At 37.7% G+C, this 22657-nt stretch overlaps 1 protein-coding gene across 2 annotated transcripts; it reads right to left on the reverse strand.

Annotated features, from left to right (window-relative positions):
- Nucleotides 1–15367: 15367 nt before the first annotated feature.
- On the reverse strand, nucleotides 15368–19731 carry LOC117326342 (hippocalcin-like protein 1). Of its 2 annotated transcripts, none has more exons than XM_033883051.1 (3): nucleotides 19609–19731; nucleotides 17301–17703; nucleotides 15368–16547 (listed from the first exon to the last, which is right to left on the reverse strand). In XM_033883051.1, the coding sequence occupies exons 2-3, from the start codon at nucleotides 17676–17678 to the stop codon at nucleotides 16359–16361; spliced, it is 567 nt and encodes a 188-aa protein (XP_033738942.1). In that variant the 5' UTR covers nucleotides 17679–17703; nucleotides 19609–19731; the 3' UTR covers nucleotides 15368–16358. The 2 variants fall into 2 exon arrangements, with proteins under 2 accessions (XP_033738942.1, XP_033738941.1); XM_033883050.1 differs by lacking the exon at nucleotides 19609–19731 and adding an exon at nucleotides 18625–18704.
- Between the last annotated feature and the right edge of the window lie 2926 nt (nucleotides 19732–22657).

Below are 22657 nucleotides of genomic sequence, written 5' to 3' on the forward strand. Positions count from 1 at the left end.
CCCATCATATATATTTTTGCTGTATACGGCAGTGACGGAAAAGAGCTGTTTTTTTAGAATCTTAGCACGTTCGTCAATTCGACTGACCTACTTCCAAGTGAAACAACATTTAAAAGGCGAACATATTTGGGACAATGTTGATGCCGTCTCACTTAAAAGTGCTAATTTTTTATGACTGTTGCATGATAAATAGAATACATGGTCAGTGTCCTAAAATATAAACTGTATTTTTGGCTCGGGACAGAAAGACAAAAGTGGTTTTACCCTTGCCAAAATGCAGACACTGACTTTGTATTCTCTAATTATTGGTTTATGTACAATACAGCAGATTATCTTTGTTATTTAATCATGAGAAGGGATACTTTCCGGCGTAAATACGGCCGTCAATTGCAAATTATACAAAATTGCGATCTTCGCTTTCAAACTTGTCTTTTTGACAGCATGAGGACTACTGAATTTTGTTGCTATTTGAACCATCTTACACAAATTAGCAAGTAATACATGCATATGGACCAGATAGACATTGGATATTTTGAGGGAAAATACGACATTTAGAGTTCACAACAAGGGACAAGGGCAATTTAATATACAACGAACAACAGTATCGTCCACACAGATGTTGCACTTGGCAGATGATAGTGAAAAATTAGGTGGAAAACCCCCAAAGTTTTGTGACATTTTTACAAACTTTGTTGAGATAAAGGAACCATTTGGAACTGTACCATAGGGACGAAGAGCGTATCTCAAACTGTGGATGTTTGAATTTAGAGAACTCATTACAGACATTGAGACGTCCAAGACACCCTTTATGAATTGTTTTCAATAGTTTTTAACCGGGAAAACTCCGGTGTGCAAAAATTGGTACAAAAGTCTTGCAGATCATATTTGTGAAATATGTCTCAGATGTCAAGGACAAAGCCTTTTGCATCACAACAAATAACAAAATATACAGGAAAGAGACACAGTAAGATTAATGTCTTTGTTGTCAAACTTCATTTGTACTGCAAACAGCAGGGAAAATCGAAGCTTTAATAATTCAATTTTTAGATGTATGGGCGTAAGTCCAAGTTACTAAGGGCAATATCTGGTCTAGTGCGCCTCGGAGAACTTTGAATAAGCTATGCACACAGATGATGAACTGTTTCAATGCGATTCCATTCGGTCTCTGGAATGAATTCAGGAATTCACAGCCAAAGATGCTACTTTGCATTACAATTGTTTTAAACAGCATTCCACCAGTCAATAGAAGGAGATCAAATTACAATTAAGTAATGCAATACATTGATCACGTAGCTTGTTAACAATCGCATTTACACCTGGACAGCCTGGTTTGAACTTGTTAAAAATATACCGACATCTTTACTATTTATTGATTTACAGACCGCTTATTTCCTAGATTCAATTGTGTTATCTTTCAAGACATTTTATTTATATATCTGTTCTTTATATAGGACATGTTTTGATAAAAGAATAGCTGATGAACGGCAAGAGTAAACAATTAGTTAAATAAATCACTCAAGGACAAAGTTTCAACACTACAGGACAAACACTACCGCAGACTCTGGACTCAAGAATAAACCAAATCATAGCATCAGGGTCAAAAACAAAGTATAAAACATACCACAGCGTCAACACAGAAAAGTACAATATATACCACGGCGACAAATCTAAAACACAAATTATACAACAATGTCAATACCAAACCACAAATTATACCACAGCGTCAACACAAAACCACAAAATATACCACAGCTTCAACACTAAAACACAAATTATACCACAGCGTCAACACCAAACAAAAAATTATACCACAGCCTCAACACCAAAACACAACTCCACAGCGTCAACACCAAAATACAATATATACCACTATGTCAACACCAAACTACAAATTATACCACAGCGTCAACACAAAACCACAAAATATACCACAGCTTCAACACTAAAACACAAATTATACCACAGCGTCAACACCAGTACACACACTATACCACAGCGTCAACACCAAAATACAAATTATACCACAGTGTCAACACAAAATCACAAATTATACCACAGCGTCAACACAAAAATACAAATTATACCACAGCGCCAACACCAAAACACAAACTATACCACAGCGCCAACACCAAAATACAAATTATACCACAGCGTCAACACCAAAATACATATTATACCACAGCGCCAACACCAAAACACAAACTATACCACAGCGTCAACACCAAAATACAAATTATACCACAGCGTCAACACCAAACCACAAATTATACCACAGCGTCAACACAAAACCACAAAATATACCACAGCGTCAACACCAAAACACAAACTATACCACAGCGTCAACACCAAAATACAAATTATACCACAGCGTCAACACCAAAATACAAATTATACCACAGCGTCAACACAAAACCACAAAATATACCACAGCGTCAACACCAAAACACAAATTATACCACAGCGTCAACACCAAAACACAAATTATACCACAGCTTCAACACCAAAACACAAATTATACCACAGCTTCAACACTAAAACACAAATTATACCACAGCGTCAACACCAAAACACAAAACATATCACAGCGTCAACACCAAAACACAAATTATACCACAGCGTCAACACCAAAATACAAAACATATCATAGCATCAATACAGAAAAAAAAAACCACCAAAATACAATATATACCACGGCGTCAACACCAAACCACAAATTATACCACAGCGTCAACACAAAACCACAAAATATACCACAGCGTCAACACCAAAATACAAATTATACCACAGCGCCAACACCAAAACACAAACTATACCACAGCGCCAACACCAAAATACAAATTATACCACAGCGTCAACACAAAACCACAAAATATACCACAGCGTCAACACTAAAACACAAATTATACCACAGCGTCAACACTAAAACACAAATTATACCCCAGCGCCAACACCAAAATACAAATTATACCACAGCGTCAACACAAAAACACAAATTATATCACAGCGTCAACACCAAAATACAAATTATACCACAGCGTCAACACCAAAATACAAATTATACCAGTTTCAACACTAAAATACATATTATACCACAGCGTCAACACTAAAACACAAATTATACCACAGCGTCAACACCAAAATACAAATTATACCACAGCGTCAACACTTAAACACTAATTATACCACAGCGTCAATACCAAACCACAAATTATACCACAGCGTCAACACCAAAACACAAATTATACCACAGCGTCAACACCAAAATACAAATTATACCACAGCGTCAACACCAAGACACAAAATATACCACAGCGTCAACACTAAAACACAAATTATTCCAGTGTTAATACCAAAATACAATATATACCACAGTGTCAATACCAAAACACAGATTATACCACAGCGTCAACATCAAAACACAACTCCACAACGTCAACACCAAAATACAAATTATACCACAGCGTCAATACCAAAATACAAGTTATACCACAGCTTCAACATTAAAACACAAAATATACCACAGCGTCAACACCAAAACACAAATTATACCACAGCGTCAACACCAAAACACAAAATATACCACAGCGTCAACACCAAAACACAAAATATACCACAGCGTCAACACCAAAACACAATTTATACCACAGCGTCAACACGGAAAAAAAGCAACACCAAAACACAATATATACCACAGCGTCAACACCAAACCACAAATTATACCACAGCGTCAACACCAAAATACAAATTATACCACAGCGTCAACACCAAAACACAAATTATACCACAGCGTCAACACCAAAACACAAAACATATCACAGCGTCAACACCAAAACACAAATTATACCACAGCGTCAACACCAAAACACAAACTATACCACAGCGTCAACACCAAAACACAAATTATACCAGCGTCAACACCAAAACACAAATTATACCACAGCGTCAACACCAAAACACAACTCCACAGCGTCAACACCAAAATACAAATATACCACAGCATCAACACCAACATACAATATATACCACACAGTCAACACCAAGACACAAAATATACCACAGCGTCAACACCAAGACACAAAATATACCACAGCGTCGACACCAAAATACAAATGATACCACAACGTCAACACCAAAATACAAATGATACCACAGTGTCAACACAAAAACACAAATTATACCACAGCGTCAACACCAAACCACAAATTATACCACAGTGCCAACACCAAAACACAAAACATATCATAGCATCAATACAGAAAAAACCAACACCAAAACACAAATTATACCACAGCGTCAACACCAAGACACAAATTATACCACAGCGTCAATACCAAACCACAAAATATGTGACAGCTATGGTGTTCTTTATGTTGCGGTACATAAGGTATGTTCTAATTATGTACATTCCTTTTTTTCTACATGGAGTACGGTTCATATGTGGTTAAATCCCGGATTTTAGTGAACGCAAATTAAAATCCTGATAATTTTTGGAGATTTTAAAACACCACGAATAATTTACAACACTAATACAGATATATACTGTCGATAAGAATATAAATTCCCTCACAAATAATATCAATAACAGTAACCAAGTGAGCCTGTTGTCTCGTGCACCTGTACCGTTTAAAGATCGAGATTTATTTCAGTGAAAACTGAGTGCGTTACGGAAACTTGACCAGAATAGTTTGTTGTTAATTATAGATGGTTATCTAGCGAGACCTCATGAACCACTGGCGAGGATGTAATTACAACGTCACGATAAAACACTAGACTTTGTTTTGGATATAGCAGTAAAGATACGAATCACGAAAATATGTACAATTATAGCCAAAATTACCTGAAGTATATGTCACTTAGTTTGCTGTTTCTTACTTACTACAAGTACATGACTGTTAAATAGTTTTGTTTGTTTGCTTGTTTTCTTTGTGGTTTGTTTGTATGTTTGTCTTTTTATTTGTTATTATTTATTCTGTTTGTAATAAGTAGTCTTAATACATTCATTTTATAGCTTTTTTCTTGTTTCTGTTTTCTTCCTTTTATTTCATTGTTTTTTTCTTTTTTTGTTTTTGTTTTTTTTAATTTTATTGTTCTATTTGTTAATCATTCTGATTTTTGTCGTTGAAATTGTCAGTTGTTTACAGTAACAAAGTAGGCCAACGGTTGTCTGGAATACTTGATAAGCATATTCCCTTCTGATAATATACAATATTTAATAGCTGTGATGTCAAGTAATTTACCACCAATTTACCACACCCTTCAACGATAGTGCTTATAACGTACATTGGCATCGTCCACACGAAATGGACTGTTTGATATATCTTAATTATTTTTGTTTATCTTGAATATTTGGTGCAGTAGCCTTACTTGAATAGACACTGCAAACAGCCAGCAGTCGAAATTGCATTAAAACATCATTTCAGTTAGGTGTTCTGCCTGTATGCACCATTAACATTTAATGTTCCAGGACTCCAAGTTATCTACTATGACGCAAAGGTAAAAGAGAGAGGGAGCAGGCAGCGAGGGACCAAACCGCAAAATGGCAGATGAGGGGAATCACGTACACGCTTGTTGCACAGTTGGCGCTTATTGACCCCTCACGAAGGCAGACGCTGCCAGATCACAAATGACCAGAATCGCTGAGTATACACAAATTCATCTATCTTTGTAGTATGCTCTGAACGTAAACTGCAGTTTTCAATTTTCTTTCGTGTATGTTCGCTTTTACCAGCTAGTTTAGCCATACTTTTCAAAGTTCGGAATAAGTTAACGTCCTATTGTTTCAGTTTGTTAGTCAGTCATGGACATTATAGATCTAGAATACTTTAAGACGATTTTATCGGAAATGGATATATACATTACCGTGATACTATTTTAAACAACGAACCAACAAAATTGTTTATCAACCACCGTTATCATTTTAGATTAATTTCCAATCGGAAACGGTTGGCGTTTCTTCCAACCAAAATCGTCTGCATTACTGCCTCTGTATTTATCTATAAATTAGGTTAAACTCGTTTTGTCTAAAAGTGCGAAATATTATTATCTTTTTTGAGATCTTTTCAGAAATGTTCAACTTTTTATAAATACAACTACTGTGTCTGGTTAATTGGTGAATTGAGGAAGACTATTCCATGCTTCAACTTTGAGGGGAATTATTTTGTGTACGATTTATGCTATCGTGTTTTCAGTATTGTCTGACAAGTTATCGGGAATGTAGCAACACAGTCGCATCATATATAGGTCTATATCGTTTATAAATTAAATTACGCTCAACGTATCTGTGGCCCCTTACACCATAGAGGATAAATTGGCACAATCCATCGCTATAATTGATGTGCCAATGTAATATACAGGCTTTGCATATTGTATTTTGAAAACATCTTAATTTTCAGGTTTGACTAGCAGCTCCATCTGCGCTAAACTAAAGTTTTCCTCTCTTTACTTTCTCGCTTCAGGCGTTTCCCACAATAAATAGGTCAAAGGTCAACAAGCTAGCAGTACATTTAACATTTGATGAGTAAATTTACCTACCGCACTTTTGACGCATATCCAGCTTTCTCTTCGAAATGCACTGAGAAAGCTTTTTTGTATTATGTTTTGTAAATGACGACATTTAAACTGTTTGTCATGGGAAGATAATGGCGATAGGAAGGAAGCAATTTAACAAGAATAAAAAAAAAAATAATAAAGCACTATATTTCCAGTTAAGTTTTGAAAGTAGATAGGCTGCTTATGTATCCATACTGTTTATTATATTGAGGGTTCGACATTTCTTCCTAGACCTGACATAGATATATTGACGGGTGTCATGAATGGTGCAGAAGACGCTCAATCTTCAGAAACATATGGTCCTATTCTTCTTGTACCCAAAGGTTCGGTGCAAATTAATAATGCGTTGATCGATTTATCCCTAATAATCAATTTTGAGTAAGAATCACGATTTTGGCAACATGTAAACATTTGCTTGTAGTTTTTGCCTTAACTTTCAGTTTAGATATAGCTTTTGTGGATTGGCGATGTGAGAATGGATTTAAACTCTATCTGATCGTTTCATGAGTAAGACGTTACACTATTTCTCAAACATCACCCGTAAACGACAGAAAAAATTCCAAACCAAATTACCACTAAACACTTTTAAAGGCGCATCCCATATTTTGAATAAAGTTAAGGTCGTCAAAATTAAACTTACTGGAAAGTATGTATTTTTTCCAAGTAGTAAAAGTTATAATCTTTACATTAATACGGTTAAGGCAAACCAAAGTTCTTTTAGTATGACGTCCTGAAAATTCTTAATTCGACCCGAAGTATCACAAATTACCGCAAAGATATGAGGTATTTGTATACGATTCGCATTTTCCCTGTACGTTTCGGTGTTTATTTCATTACTTGTAGGCACAAACACTTATATAATCATCGTTCGGACAATGATTTCATCGATACAAATTGTGCCTGTTTCTGGTATCTGAACAAATGAATGCTCCTTTAAACAAAACACGCTTCATGACATTAACGGTATAGAAATGCATTTAATGTATATGTATTCGATTAAAATTGTCGTTAAGTTATTTCCTCTTTTCTCAGCAGTAACAAAAATTCTTCTCAAATAGAACACTTTACATATGATAGGAGTTTAGATAAGATTCCACGGTAATATAGGTCAAATCTGGCACCTAATCATAGTTGATTGTTGTAAACATACCTTCGTATTAGACAAAGGACTCGTCTAACCATTCGTGAAACTCACAGAGTGACCTTTTGACCTTAGATATACCAAAACTATCGTAATTCGGGTTACAGGCATTCTTTGATTTCAATTAATCAGAGGTATAAATACTTTAATCCGGTAGACAAGATATCTAGAGTGGCAAAAACCGGAAGTCGATTTCGTCACGGGAGAATGAACGCACGTGCAATCTCCCTGACACACAGGGCTCGCGTATCGCTACAGAATACACAACAAAGGAACAGTGCTAGGTTGGCAAACGAATTTTCACGCATGACTTAGTTTGATGCGATAAAGATTTCAGATAATGTTTTGGACTAACCAACAGTACTAAAGGCGGAACTGTAACATGTTTTGTTAGCTTATCACAAAAGGAATAAGTACCAAAAACTTGAATAATTTATTAACTATCAATAGTTTTATATCTTATTGATTCATTTAATATATGAATGTAGCCAATTTAAAAAGTTAACATACATATAATTAAAATGCGTATAAAGTCCATTCCACAAGTTATTTATTGATTAATTGTCATTAAAACTAACAAATCTTTAAACACATATATGATGAGCGTTTTTTCCGATAGAAACTCGGAGTATCTTATAATTACAAATTGAATTATCCTCATGAGGTTTGTACACTCTGTAATGTAGTAAACTTTACCTCAGAAAAACGGAAAGGGAAATTTAAACAGTTATATCGTGTAATGTTACAGTTGAGTGATTTGAAACAAAATATCAAGATCACCAGGAACAGACGGGGGATACCATAAATCTCTAACTATCAGCCTTGATATTTCAAAGTACTTTTTTTTTCTTTACAGATTATCCATGTTTTCTTATGCATCAAGAATTGTAAGTCAGAAAAAATACTAATTAGATGTACATGTACTCGTGAAAAGTTGGAAATGTGAAACATTTAATGATAATTTTGAACTGACATCATACAAATTAATCGTTTTCTCACATTGTACTATTTGATAAAAATTTAATGTATATTTCATGATAAACATCTATGTGGTTTATCAAAGTATTAGCCAATCTGATTAAAATCAGCTGGTTCAGGCGTAATACGTAGTAAACGTAGCTATGTAACAGCTGATTTTAATCAGATTGAGAATTAGCAAGAGTTTCCCTTTGTACTGTGCTGTTGTATTGGTTGATGTGTTGTGAATTGTATTGTATGTTTAAAACAAATAAAACAAAATTCACACAAAAACCATAACCTTAAAACTATGGGCACCGAATCTGGCAGAACCAGCCCCAACTTCTCTTATGCGAAAGGCTGGTGATGCATGAAGTATTTTTATAGCTTACTTAAATAACGTAAACCTATATCAATTACATTGAACCAGTTTCTTGATTTATGAAAGGAAGTAATTCTGTTAAACGGGAATACACTGATCCAATCATACGAAATTTTGTTTGTTTTTTATTTTTTCTTCTTCAAAATCTCCTATAAGATAACAACAGCACAAGTGTATCACATACGATATCAAAAGTCAGGATGCTTGCCCGATAGCTACAATGTGGGTCTTTTTCTGCATTCAACAACATCTTTTAATTGCTATAATGTATGTCTGAGGTAAGGCCTGATATGCCATTTTATGTACTACTTGAATGTGTTTTGATCTGATATAATTGTAGTGTATGTCAGAAGGTATTCATTCTCTGTACATTATTCTGCATTGTATCTCTACTGTATGTTTGCTCTGTTACACTTTTTTTTGTACTGATAGGCCAATGGCCTACATTTTTGAATAGATCTTGAAACATGAAGCATTTCGTTTTTATATCTGTTTGATTACAATTAAGTTTACCATGTAAATGAAAAATGAGCATTTATAGATCCAGTGGAGGGCTAATGATAAAAGGTCGGGACACCTTAACCACACGGCCACCGCGGCCCCCGAAACAGAGGGAGAGAAATATATCTATTAGATTCCTATATACAAGTAAATCATTCCATAAATGTAATACTACCATGTATTCCCGCCACGAGGCACATTTGACATGCCTAAATGGTTGAAATGAGTGTATGTTTAACGCGGAATAGACTTAATTGGGGTATTGGAACATGATCTTTGTAGCTTGTTTCCAAAAACTAATTTACCACTACTCTGTAACTGGTATCAGGAGTCATTTGCTGTTACGATAATATAAGGTTACACAGAGGGTGCTGTTCAGTAAATAAGATTTCAAACATGCACTCCAATTCATCTTTTGATAATAAACCTGAAGGATTTTAAAGGGGAAACTCATTGAGATCAAAAAAACAACCAAAAAACAAAAACAAGACCAAATTTCTTCAAAGTCAAAAAAAAAAGTAAATTATAAACGTTGTCTTCACATTTTAACATTTACTCGTAGTACAATTGGCTAGCTAGTCCTCGTGCCCCCGTTCCAGGCCTCTTTATCACATGTACGTTACTAGGCAATGTGATATGGTCCAATGAAAATTGTACACGTCAGAACCACAGCCAACCCTGTTTTATATTCTAAATATCACGTTTTATATCACGATATTTTTTCAGATGTTCACGTACTTTGACCAATAGACTATATATATATATATACTCTGTTTATAGCTATTTGCCATTTAAAGTTGCTGTATATCGCGCTGTTAAAGTCAGAAGACGTTACAATGACCTTGTTTCCAATATGGGATTTTACCGTCATCGAAGAATCCGAAAGCTGCGCTGGTTCTCAGAGCGCCCCGTATTGTTTTTTCTTATTAAATGTCCTATCATTTCCTGATATTTGAAATGGAAATCTACCAGTTTTACTCTAAATGATACACATCACCAGATTTTGGCTTGTTTGGTTTGGTTTGTTTTTGTTTAACGTCCTATTAACAGCCAGGGTCATTTAAGGACGTGCCAGGTTTTGGAGGTGGAGGAAAGCCGGAGAAAAACCACCAGCCTACGGTCAGTACCTGGCAACTGCCCCACGTAGGTTTCGAACTCGCAACCCAGAGGTGGAGGGCTAGTGATAACGTGTCGGTACCATCACCAGATATTTATATAACTAGTTAGTATATATATCACTGATTTCACACAAAAAAATGTAGATAAATCCTATAGTGTAAAAAAAAAAACCAGACAAACACCGGTCTTACGCATGACATAAAAACAGAATCTAAGATATATCCAAATAACAGGAAAGACAACCACGAGAACTGATAGGAGAGCAATCAGGCATAAGCAGGCAGATGGATCATTGAGCCCCCCTCCATGGTTAAGGTGTCCAGACACTTTATCACTAGCCCTCCACCTCTAGCTTGCGAGTTCGAAACCTACGTAGGGCAGTTGCCAGGTACTGCCAGGGGGGACATTGGAGAAACCAAGAATAAGGCCCCACTGTATCCCACTGCGAGCTGACCATAGGAGACGACTAGAAATTGGCCGATAGAAGAATCGTGGATTTTCTTTTCTATTTTCTATTTAGGGAACACTGAAGATACCAAAATATACATTCTTCCTCCTTTGCAACACTTAAGATATTAAATCCTTTCTTTCTTTCCTCACTACTCTGTCTTTCTGTGGTTTGTTTGTTCTACAGGTGTCTTCTCCACATCCGTCCTCATATGACCCTGACTGTTGGTGTGACCTTGACACCCGTCCTCATATGACCCTTACTGTTGGTGTGACCTTGACATCCGTCCTCATATAACCCTGCCTGTTGGTGTGACCTTGATACCCGTCCTCATATAACCCTGCCTGTTGGTGTGACCTTGACACCCGTCCTCATATGACCCTGACTGTTGATGTCGCCTTCACACGCGTTCTCATATGACCCTGACTGTTTGTGTGACCTTCACAACCGTCCTCATATGACCCTGACTGTTGGTGTCTCCTTCACACCCGTCCTCATATGACCCTGACTGTCGATGTCTCCTTCACACCCGTCCTAATATGACCCTGACTGTTGGTGTGACCTTGACAGACGTCCTCATATGACCTTGGCTGTTGGTGTGACCTTCACAACCGTCCTCATATAACCCTGGCTGTTGGTGTGACCTTGACACCCGTCCTCATATGACCCTGACATGTTGTCTCCTTCACACCCGTCCTCATATGACCCTGACTGTTGGTGCGACCATGACACCCGTCCTCATATGACCCTGACTGTTGGTGTCTCCTTCACACGCGTTCTCATATGACCCTGACTGTTGGTGTGACCTTCACAACCGTCCTCATATGACCCTGAGAGTTGGTGTCTTCTTCACATCCGTCCTCATATGACCCGGACTGTTGGTATGTCCTTCACAACCGTCCTCATATAACCCTGCCTGTTGGTGTGACCTTGACACCCGTCCTCATATAACCCTGACTGTTGGTGTCTCCTTCACACCCGTCCTCATATGACCCTGACTGTTGGTGTCTCCTTCACAACCGTCCTCATATGACCCTGACTGTTGCTGTCTTCTTCACACCCGTCCTCATATGACCCTGACTGTTGGTATGTCCTTCACAACCGTCCTCATATGACCCTGACTGTTGGTGTCTCCTTCACACCCGACCTCATATGACCCTGACTGTTGGTGTCTCCTTCACACCCGTCCTCATATGACCCGGACTGTTGGTATGTCCTTCACAACCGTCCTCATATGACCCTGACTGTTGGTGTCTCCTTCACACCCGTCCTCATATGACCCTGACTGTTGGTGTCTCCTTCACACCCGTCCTTATATGACCCTGACTGTTGGTGTCTCCTTCACACGCGTCCTCATATGACCCTGACTGTTGGTGTCTCCTTCACACGCGTCCTCATATGACCCTGACTGTTGGTGTCTCCTTCACAACCGTCCTCATATGACCATGACTGTTGCTGTCTTCTTCACACCCGTCCTCATATGACCCTGACTGTTGCTGTCTTCTTCACACCCGTCCTCATATGACCCTGACTGTTGGTATCTCCTTCACATCCGTCCTCATATGACCCGGACTGTTGGTATGTCCTTCACAACCGTCCTCATATGACCCTGACTGTTGGTGTCTCCTTCACACCCGACCTCATATGACCCTGACTGTTGGTGTCTCCTTCACACCCGTCCTCATATGACCCGGACTGTTGGTATGTCCTTCACAACCGTCCTCATATGACCCTGACTGTTGGTGTCTCCTTCACACCCGTCCTCATATGACCCTGACTGTTGGTGTCTCCTTTATACCCGTCCTCATATGACCCTGACTGTTGGTGTCTCCTTCACACCCGTCCTCATATGACCCTGACTGTTGGTGTCTCCTTCACATCCGTCCTCATATGACCCTGACTGTTGGTGTCTCCTTCACAACCGTCCTCATATGACCCTGACTGTTGGTGTCTCCTTCACAACCGTCCTCATATGACCCTGACTGTTGGTGTCTCCTTCACACCCGTCCTCATATGACCCTGCCTGTTGGTGTCTTCTTCACACCCGTCCTCATATGACCCTGACTGTTGGTGTCTCTTTGACACCCGTCCTCATATGACCCTGACTGTTGGTGTCTCCTTCACAACCGTCCTCATATGACCCTGACTGTTGATGTCTCCTTCACAACCGTCCTCATATGACCCTGACTGTTGGTGTCTCCTTCACAACCGTCCTCATATGACCCTGACTGTTGGTGTCTCCTTCACAACCGTCCTCATATGACCCTGACTGTTGGTGTCTCCTTCACACCCGTCCTCATATGACCCTGACTGTTGGCGTCTCCTTCACACCCGTCCTCATATGACCCTGCCTGTTGGTGTCTTCTTCACACCCGTCCTCATATGACCCTGACTGTTGGTGTCTCTTTGACACCCGTCCTCATATGACCCTGACTGTTGGTGCCATTCACGTCCACTTTTACTGTGACGTTTTTCAGGAAAAAAATATCCTTAAATATGTTACCTCGTTAATAAGTTAGATAACTCTTATGTTGGCGGCTATCTCATTTAACAACAAATGAGGGCCTTTCGCGTGTTTTTCGAAGCGATCGGATCTAAGTGTCTTGTCCAAGAACACAGACGGTTCGTGTTCTCGACCCCCTGAGAAACGTAAACCATACCCATGTAATATAAGTTGGCATATTTAGGATAAAGACATGAAATAACGGAATACAATTATATGGGTGGATTAATGACATGAAAATCAAATAAAATTAGACAATTTAATCAACGTTTCGGAATTATAAACCATATTCCGTTGTGCAAATTGTAAACATGAAACTGTTATCTGCTGAATGATATATTTGGAATCCCAAGATCGATATTCTGTAGGTACTTTATCGACGTATATCATAAATTGTCTATATATTCCTGGAAACCTACTTTTCTGACCACTGAAGCGTACATGGTAATATATATATATACTAGCAGTACGCATGCGTGTGTTGATGGAATACTAATAAGGTCACAATTCGTGCGTGAATTACAAGGTCACAACGCGTACGGCCTCGTCTGTCAATACACCCGGTAATATATCGAGTGCATTGGCAGACGAGGCTGATAGATGTGGTCACCATTCGCACGTGTGTTAATGCACGACTGTAACGTGACAGTGCTAATCACTGAAACAGTATTGTCACACGTTTGGTTTGACAATTTTGATCAATTCTTTATATCGACATTTCCATTACTTAAAATTATAAAGTCCGATGCCATTGGTAAATCGATTTGTCGTATAGGTAAAAGAAATATTATTCTTGTCTCCCGCGGGAGCGCAGTAAGTTACAGGAGGTGATTAGTTGTGTAGCCTCCCATCCACCCCATGATCGTGGATGGATTCAAGTCATTTTTTATTCCCCTGCATTTTGGTCGTAGGGGGTGCGGGGTGGGGGTGGTGGGGGGTGGTGGGGGGGGGGGGGGGGGGGGGGTGGGGGGGGGGGGGGGGGGGGTCTAAAAGTAAGTGGCTGTGGTATCTGGAACTTCTCACTATGTCCTCTACTAAGGGGAGCTACAGAAATGACTTCTATAGTCCGGTTAGAATGACCTGTTGTGTTGAACTCTGATTAGCATATTGATTACAGACGAGTCTATAGTCATTTAGGGGAAATAGGTGCTTTGTATATATACATGTTTATCTGTTAGTTGTTTATAATGTAACGAACCTTATCATCAGCTGCATCATTTGTATTTATACTGGTCTAGATTTAGCGACAAAAGTGTTACTATGTGAACAACTGATCACATAGTTATTTGAATAGATGTAAACCATGCAACACAAATAAATGATACAATCCTTGTATTGTCAATATAAAATTGTAACAAAAACTAATGGTCCAAAACAGCACCCTGCTGGACACAGTAGTATTCCTAATCAATATATTTTGTTAACACACCTGTACACAAATGGAACTACCCACTTTGAATATTCCACGAAAAGGTCAACGCAACAGGTCATTCTGGTTTGACTATACCTATGCTTGGTTTATTTAAGTGTCCACATAGACGTCCGTCCTCATATGACATTGGCAAACAAAGAATTTCTTTAAAGGCACACGATCGCGGTATTCACAATAAAACATTGTAACATTATTTTATAATGTTTAATGAAAAACGTATGAACCCTTCCTTTACCATAGACATTACGAAGGAAATGCGACTTTTGTATGTTGGCGGAAACAATCGTCAATATTTCTTTAATTCTGATTTTGAGAATGAAAACAAAGCAATGTAAGGTATTTCAGTTTTGTTTTAATTCAACTGGAATGTCGTTTCCCTTAAATAACTGGATATATAAATTTCACATGAATATTGTACACCATATGCCTTTAAAATCGTATATTTAGAAATGCGAGTAAAAACTTAATGAATAAGCGAATTATTTCCCAGTTAGGAAATCCTGTATCCATACAGATGGCTTTGGGGATGACACTGTTAGATCACACGAATGTCGTAAGTTTAACAAACATATGATGGTAATATTGTATACCGAAACAATGTTTTTCTAATAATTTCCAACTTCCGGGATAGTATGCACGAACTAGTCACGTGCAGTGGTAAAGTGTTTTTGTTCTCCTGTCTCGTCATTCTGAACATACCCGTATCCCCCAAGGTACCAGACTGACAAACTCCCCACTATTGAAGGTTTGTAGACCTTCTGTTGATTTCTTGATCAATAAAAACAGATTATGTTTATTTGTGTTTTATTTTTCATACTTGATTGCATACTAACAATGATGTTCTTATTTACATATAACGAATTCATGAATATTCACATCTGGTCGTGGAATACACAAAAACTGACAAAAATATTTCGTAATGAAGGGGAAATTTAGTTAAATAATGTACCTTTAAACTTAACCATACCAATTCATATGATAGAACACAACTTCCGAAGTCGGACGGAGGACATTCTGGCGGGAGCTATATACTGTCTACAAATTCTTCCTGGACTCTCCTTTCCGAACTTATGTAGGAATCCATGGAACATTTCCAGTTGCTTCAGTGTCCGTTTAGACAATGGAAATGTCTAACAATATCGATTAGTAAAAGAAACACGATACATATAGGTACAATACAGTACAAGTCATACAATTCCACTGATAAAGTCTTTGCTATTGTGATTTTTATGGAATCCAAATGACCTTGACCTTGGTTCCCGTTGTATTCGTAACAATACAATGTACATTATTTAAAAATACAAAATAAAACACAATGTAACGTCACTAGGGGTCTGGATTGAGCTGTAGCATATTGAGGACAAGAGGATCTGCCTTTGCACCCGTTCGGAACTCCTTCCACGTTATTGAACCGTCGCCGTTTTCGTCTATGTTTCCGAAAAGCTTTGTTGTCATCATTTCCGGCGTAGCGACATCTGGTGGTTTTACAATCGATGGCGTCATCCGGTAAATAGACTGAAATATATAAATAAAAGTTGTTAAAATTGTGAGAATATTTCAATATTGATAAAGTGATATGTCATTTCCATAAGTCATCGCAATGCTATAGCAGTGTATCAGGCAAGAACAAGAATAAGGGTAATCTAAGTTGTATTGCCCCCCACCCCCCCCCCCCCCCCCCCCCCCCCACCCCACCCCCACCCCGTTTTTTCGCTGTTTTTAAATGAGTGGCATTATACATTGTACAGAGTATTTACTGTTTGAAAATAAGTGGCATTCCAGGGATAACTCTGGAGGGGGCCATGGGGCCATTTGCCCCATATTTTCCAAAATGGCCCACCAAAACTCACAAATTTCTTTTTCTATGTTTTGGCCCATACGATTTCTGAAATCTTCTCAAAATGGCCCATGATTTCAGGGTCAAGGGTAAACCCTGCATTCCATCGAGTATTAAGTGTTTGTAAATGAGTGACATTATATCGAGTATTAAGTGTTTGTAAATTAGTGACATTATATCGAGTATTTACTGCTTATGAATGAGTGGCATCACACCGAGTTTTGTTTATAAATGAGTGGCATTATATCGAATATTTAGTGTTTGTAAATGAGTGGCATTATATCGAGTTTTTACTGTTTATAAATGAGTGGCATTATATCGAATATTTGCTGTTTATAAATGAGTGGCATTATATCGAATATTTTCTGTTTGTAAATGAGTGGCATTATATCGAGCATCAGTTCACTATTTCAATGAAAAATAATCCTAACCGTCATCATATCCATCATTTCTTTTCTTGTTATAGTTCCGTCGCCATCCATATCATACATGGTAAACGCCCACTTTAACTTCTGTTCAATGTTATCTGTTGACGTCACACTTAGTCCAATCAAAAACTCTCTAAAGTCCACCTTGCCATCTCCGTTGGTGTCAAACGTTCTGAAGACGTGCTCAGCGAACTGGCCCGCGTCTGCGCCATACATCTTAGAGTAGACATCTTTGAATTCTTTAACGGTAAGATGACTGCCCTTTTTGCTTTGTTGATATTCTCCATGCCATTCTTTGATTTCACGTTCAGAAAAGTTGGAAACCTTCTTTAGTTGCTGGATTTCGTCTTTGGACAAACCCTTGTGAGATGAATTCCCCATTGAGACAGATGACACAATGTAATATCTGTAAAGGAAAAACCAATTCGATTAAAAAGGCACCGAAGAAACATCATATGGTAAAACAAAAAGTAAATGAAAACAGAATAAATTGTGACAATTAATTGATCCCTGTGTCAGTATATATCACATAAAAATGTAAGCACGTGATTGCGCGAAAGGTTTACCTATGACTAGTGATTCACATGTCAAATTAATTTTGTGTTTCCCGTTTTGTGTGACTGTCTATAAAATGGCGACATCAATGTGTGCCACTATTGTCAGCTTTGAATGCCATGGCTACATTGTTGAAAGTCTGATTTTATATTCTCATTATTCTTTCGGATATTTTCCATGTGAAAAACCACAACAGCAGGGAAAACCATACATACATTTTATCCACCACACAATTAGTCTATATTGCTGTGTCATGCTTGCATGTCATGAACTGTGACGTAACACGTGTAGTAACTCCGTAGACAGGTCATTTAACATAGGTCATGTAGTTTGAATGCCAACTAGCTATTACACGAATTCATTAAAATTCCCCATTGTATCCAAACAAAGGTTTTCAAGAAATGCAAAGAAAGGTATGTTGCTGCCAATGCTACAATATCAAAATATCTACATATAGAGAGCTGGGTAATTACATTTCCAGAGAACATTATTTCTGTGATTAAAACATCGTTCATATAAATATTGTGTCTATTAAAGGAATAAAAATGTCATTAAATGTTTACCCGGTTTATCAACGCATAAATATGAAATAAAAACATCATGATCCACAGTGTGTTTAGATTCTCCGCACATGTTGCCAAATACGGTATATCAGTGTTCGAGGACGAATACAAAAACAAACAAACAAACAAAAACAAAAAATAGTTTGATGAATTCAGTACAGAAATAAAAATCCATATCATGACATTTTGAATTGAAGTGACATCCTTACCTGAACATGTACGCGTCCTCAAACAATTGTCTGAACGAGCCAAACATTCCCTATTGTTTTTTTTATACCGACGTATCATTCCAGGAACGGGACAAATACCTGGTAATGCGGAGAAGGTTCCTGATGGCCATGAATAATTGATTACAGAAGTGTAGACGTTATTACGGCGGCAAAATACGGGAGAATTGTGTAGCCAGGTAAAGCAGTATGGTTTGTCATGTGTGATGATTGGGTATTATGATATGATATGATTACAAATATAACCAGCGATTTTGCTTGTTTATAATGAAAATGTAGGTAGATATAAAATATTGATCGTTTGAAGAGTTCCCGAAGTCACGTATATGTCTTTATGCTTGATTGCACAATAACACGATAATTCGGATCAGGAATTTAATTACACACACACAATAGATTTTCCCTCGCTTTGTCATATTGTCACGATGCTTCATAAAAATGATAAATTGATTTTACATTTGACCCTGAATGGCATATCGTGTTACCAAAGGTATTGATGTTATTTATCATTTTGTGGAATAATACAAAACGGTCCATTTATCGTTATCAATTCTAAAAATGGGATGTTGGGTTCCCCAGATACTTTAATTTCCGGTACATTGACCAGGTAAAATTGTTACAGGGGACGTTAGATGTTCGACATGAAAACGAACCTGCAGGTACTCTTCTCGCAAAATTGCTATTAAAACGTCACAACTGCTACACCGGGTGGTTGTACTGCACATACTACAACTCATATAAACTGATTCGTCCTTCTAGGACTTGTCAGTGATGTCAAGGGTCAAACGTGTTTCAAATCCAGAAGGGATATTAGGAATTGACTTAAACATGTCATATATGAGAAAGGATTGAAGCACCCTTTGACATAATTCATTAAACTTTAGATATTCGATAAGGAAAAAGAAAGAAAGAAAGAAAGAGTAAGAAAGAAAGAAAAATACAATATACAATGTTGTATATACCTACCTGTGCTGGCGAAGATCTTTTCGAAATAAAGAAGCTTCCGGTATGCTGTCGACGTTTTCTTTAAGTCTATTTTTCCTGTAGTAATGATCCTTAGATTCGAATGTTTATGTATATGTTAACGGACAGTGAGCAGATACCACTTTCGGACAAAGGTCAACCTACCGGTAAACAAAACCGATGAGTTCAAATTCAGGCAAACCCGTTTGGCGAGGTGAAACTTGAATATCAAATATTTGACTTCGGTACTTCAGCACTGACCGTCGTACACGGTTGTTTTATGAACATTTAAAATATAAACAAACTTTATTTATTTTTCGACAGGACACGTTAGTTGATTAACTCGTCAGAGTATTGATCCCGCTATGGTGACGTCCGTATGGGTGAAATATATTCTGTGACGTCAGATGTACTATCTCCGGAAGGTACATTGGAGTTGAGCTGTCGTTAGCAGGGATTTTACTAAAGTCATACCATGAAATTACGTCAGGGGAGGACAAACCAAATATTGCCATTGTACAATTTACACTTTTAAAAATTTCCTCAGAAATGTTTATCGTCTACAGATAGAGATGGTTTTTGATCAACCAAATGCGTCAACATTTAACCAAATAAGATTATTTCGAGAATGTTTTTAAGAACACAAGGTAATGGCTGTTTATAAAGAAAAATGATAATAATATTAATAATTTGGAGTTTAATATACCGCTAAATCACAACAACAAAGTCGACTCAAAGCTTCTAGGACTCGTCAGTGACGTAAGGGTATATCATACAGCTGTTAGTCCTTGTAGGACTCGTCAGTGATGTTAGGGACATCATACAGCTGTTTAGTCCTTGTAGGACTCGTCAGTGACGTTAGGGACATCATACAGATGTTTCGTCCTTCTGGGACTCGTCAGTGACGTTAGGGACATCATACAGCTGTTTCGTCCTTGTAGGACTCGTCAGTGACGTTAGGGACATCATACAGCTGTTAGTCCTTGTAGAACTTGTTATTGACGTTAGGGACATCATACAGCTGTTTAGTCCTTGTATGACTCGTCAGTGATGTTAGGGACATCATACAGCTGTTTAGTCCTTGTAGGACTCGTCAGTGATGTAAGGGACATCATACAGGGGTTTCGTCCTTGTATGACTCGTCAGTGATGTTAGGGACGTCATATAGCTGTTTCGTCCTTCTAGGACTTGTTAGTGACGTTAGGGACATCATACAGCTGTTTAGTCCCTGTAGAACTTGTTATTGACGTTAGGGACATCATACAGCTGTTTAGTCCTTGTAGGACTCGTCAGTGATGTAAGGGACATCATACAGCTGTTTAGTCCCTGTAGAACTTGTTATTGACGTTAGGGACATCATACAGCTGTTTCGTCCTTGTAGGACTCGTCAGTGATGTTAGGGACATCATACAGCTGTTTCGTCCTTGTAGGACTCGTCAGTGATGTTAGGGACATCATACATCTGTTTTGTCCTACAAGGATTCGTCAGTGACGTTAGGGACATCATACAGCTGTTTCGTCCTTCTGGGACTGGTCAATGATGCTTAAGAGCATAAAGTGTGATCAGAGAAGGCAACCAAGAAACCTTAAATATGTCAAATCAGGACGAGGATTTGCATACGACCAATAATTATATACAATTCACAAATATCAATATTGAATTTCAAAAGTGCATACAGCAAATAAACACATTTTGAATCGTGTCATTATCCAAATATATTGAAATTGAGAACTTCCATGGTTACAACGGAAGTTTTAGGAACGTCGTCACTCAGATTTAAGTCACACAAGGATAGTCGTGAGCCTCGTATTGAAGGAGGTACTCAAGGATGTTCTTTTAAAGTCCTACTATTCTCTGACTATATAGGGCCGTAGCGGCTTTTGCAAAATGGACAAAATCTGTCAGAGTTATGGTTATGACATTTTTTATGGTGGGATTCAGTATAACATCATTTAACAAATATAACAGGTCGTGAAATGATTTATATAAACCGCGTGTTGTAAATCAATATTAAGTGATATTATTCTCCGTCATTTATATTTATGGCTTAAGAAGTTAAAATAGTTAAAACTCATTTTTTATTATTAACCAAGAAAATGTTTCAAACATCCCTCTGCCAAGGCATCAATGTCGTTGTCTCATTAAAACGTCATCAGAAATGTCTGTGGGTGTTCAGTTTAATCACATTTTAATGAATGGTTTATTATTCATAAAAACAAACCATTTACAACAGACTCGTAAGGTATTTTTTTTAATACTTTTATAAGCCCATTGTCCAGATTCATTTAAATAGAAAGTTCAATATCTTTATACATATATGCAAATCCATACCAGACCACAACATACCGAATGACTAGCATCCGCGTTGAACTCTTATTTACAAAATGCGGTACAGTCTCCAATTGCCGTGAATGTTTAACACGTAGTACATACATTTGAAATTCCTCGGGGTTTTTCTTTTCAAAATACAGGTCAAGTCAACCCGATGATGATCCGAATGGTAGTTCATATATTCACAGTGCAAACCTTCTATTTCACATACTTCATTTTGATCTACGTCACATCTACGCTTTGCACGACGTCTCATATCAATACATTACTGAAGATTTTCAGGAACACTTCTATTAAAAGGGCATTCCTTCGTTCGGATATCAGAAGCATGCTCAATTTCTATTGATGAAAGATATGTCCTAACGATGATGATATGAGTGTTTGTGCCTACATGTAATGAAATGAATGCCAAAATATACATGAAACAGCATATCGTATACAAATACCGCATGTCTTTGCGGTAATAAGTGATACTTCGGGTCGAATTAAGAATTTTCAGGACTGAATACTCGAGGAACTTTGGTATAACTGCCGTATTGGAAAGATTATAGCTTTTACGACTTGAAAAAAAAAACATAGTGTCAGGTAAGTTTAATTTGACAACCTAAACTTCATTCAAACGAAGGAATGTTCCTTTAAGTAAACATACAATGCATCAATATATGTAATTTGATGAAATACAAATCAGATCAACAGTTAAATGTAGACATATTAAAGGAA

This window comes from Pecten maximus, chromosome 4, assembly GCF_902652985.1.
Source record: "Pecten maximus chromosome 4, xPecMax1.1, whole genome shotgun sequence".
In the NCBI taxonomy this organism is placed as follows: domain Eukaryota; kingdom Metazoa; phylum Mollusca; class Bivalvia; order Pectinida; family Pectinidae; genus Pecten; species Pecten maximus.

Bases quoted from the DNA above. Each gene is read 5' to 3' on its own strand.
- LOC117326342 (XM_033883050.1), bottom strand. From the start codon at position 18,671: ATGTTTGGCTCGTTCAGACAATTGTTTGAGGACGCGTACATGTTCAG. The intron at 17,704-18,624 runs GTAAGGATGTCA...TTTCCTTTACAG, and splicing joins GAGGACGCGTACATGTTCAG to ATATTACATTGTGTCATCTG. The intron at 16,548-17,300 runs GTTAGGATTATT...TATATATTTCAG, and splicing joins AAATGATGGATATGATGACG to TCTATTTACCGGATGACGCC.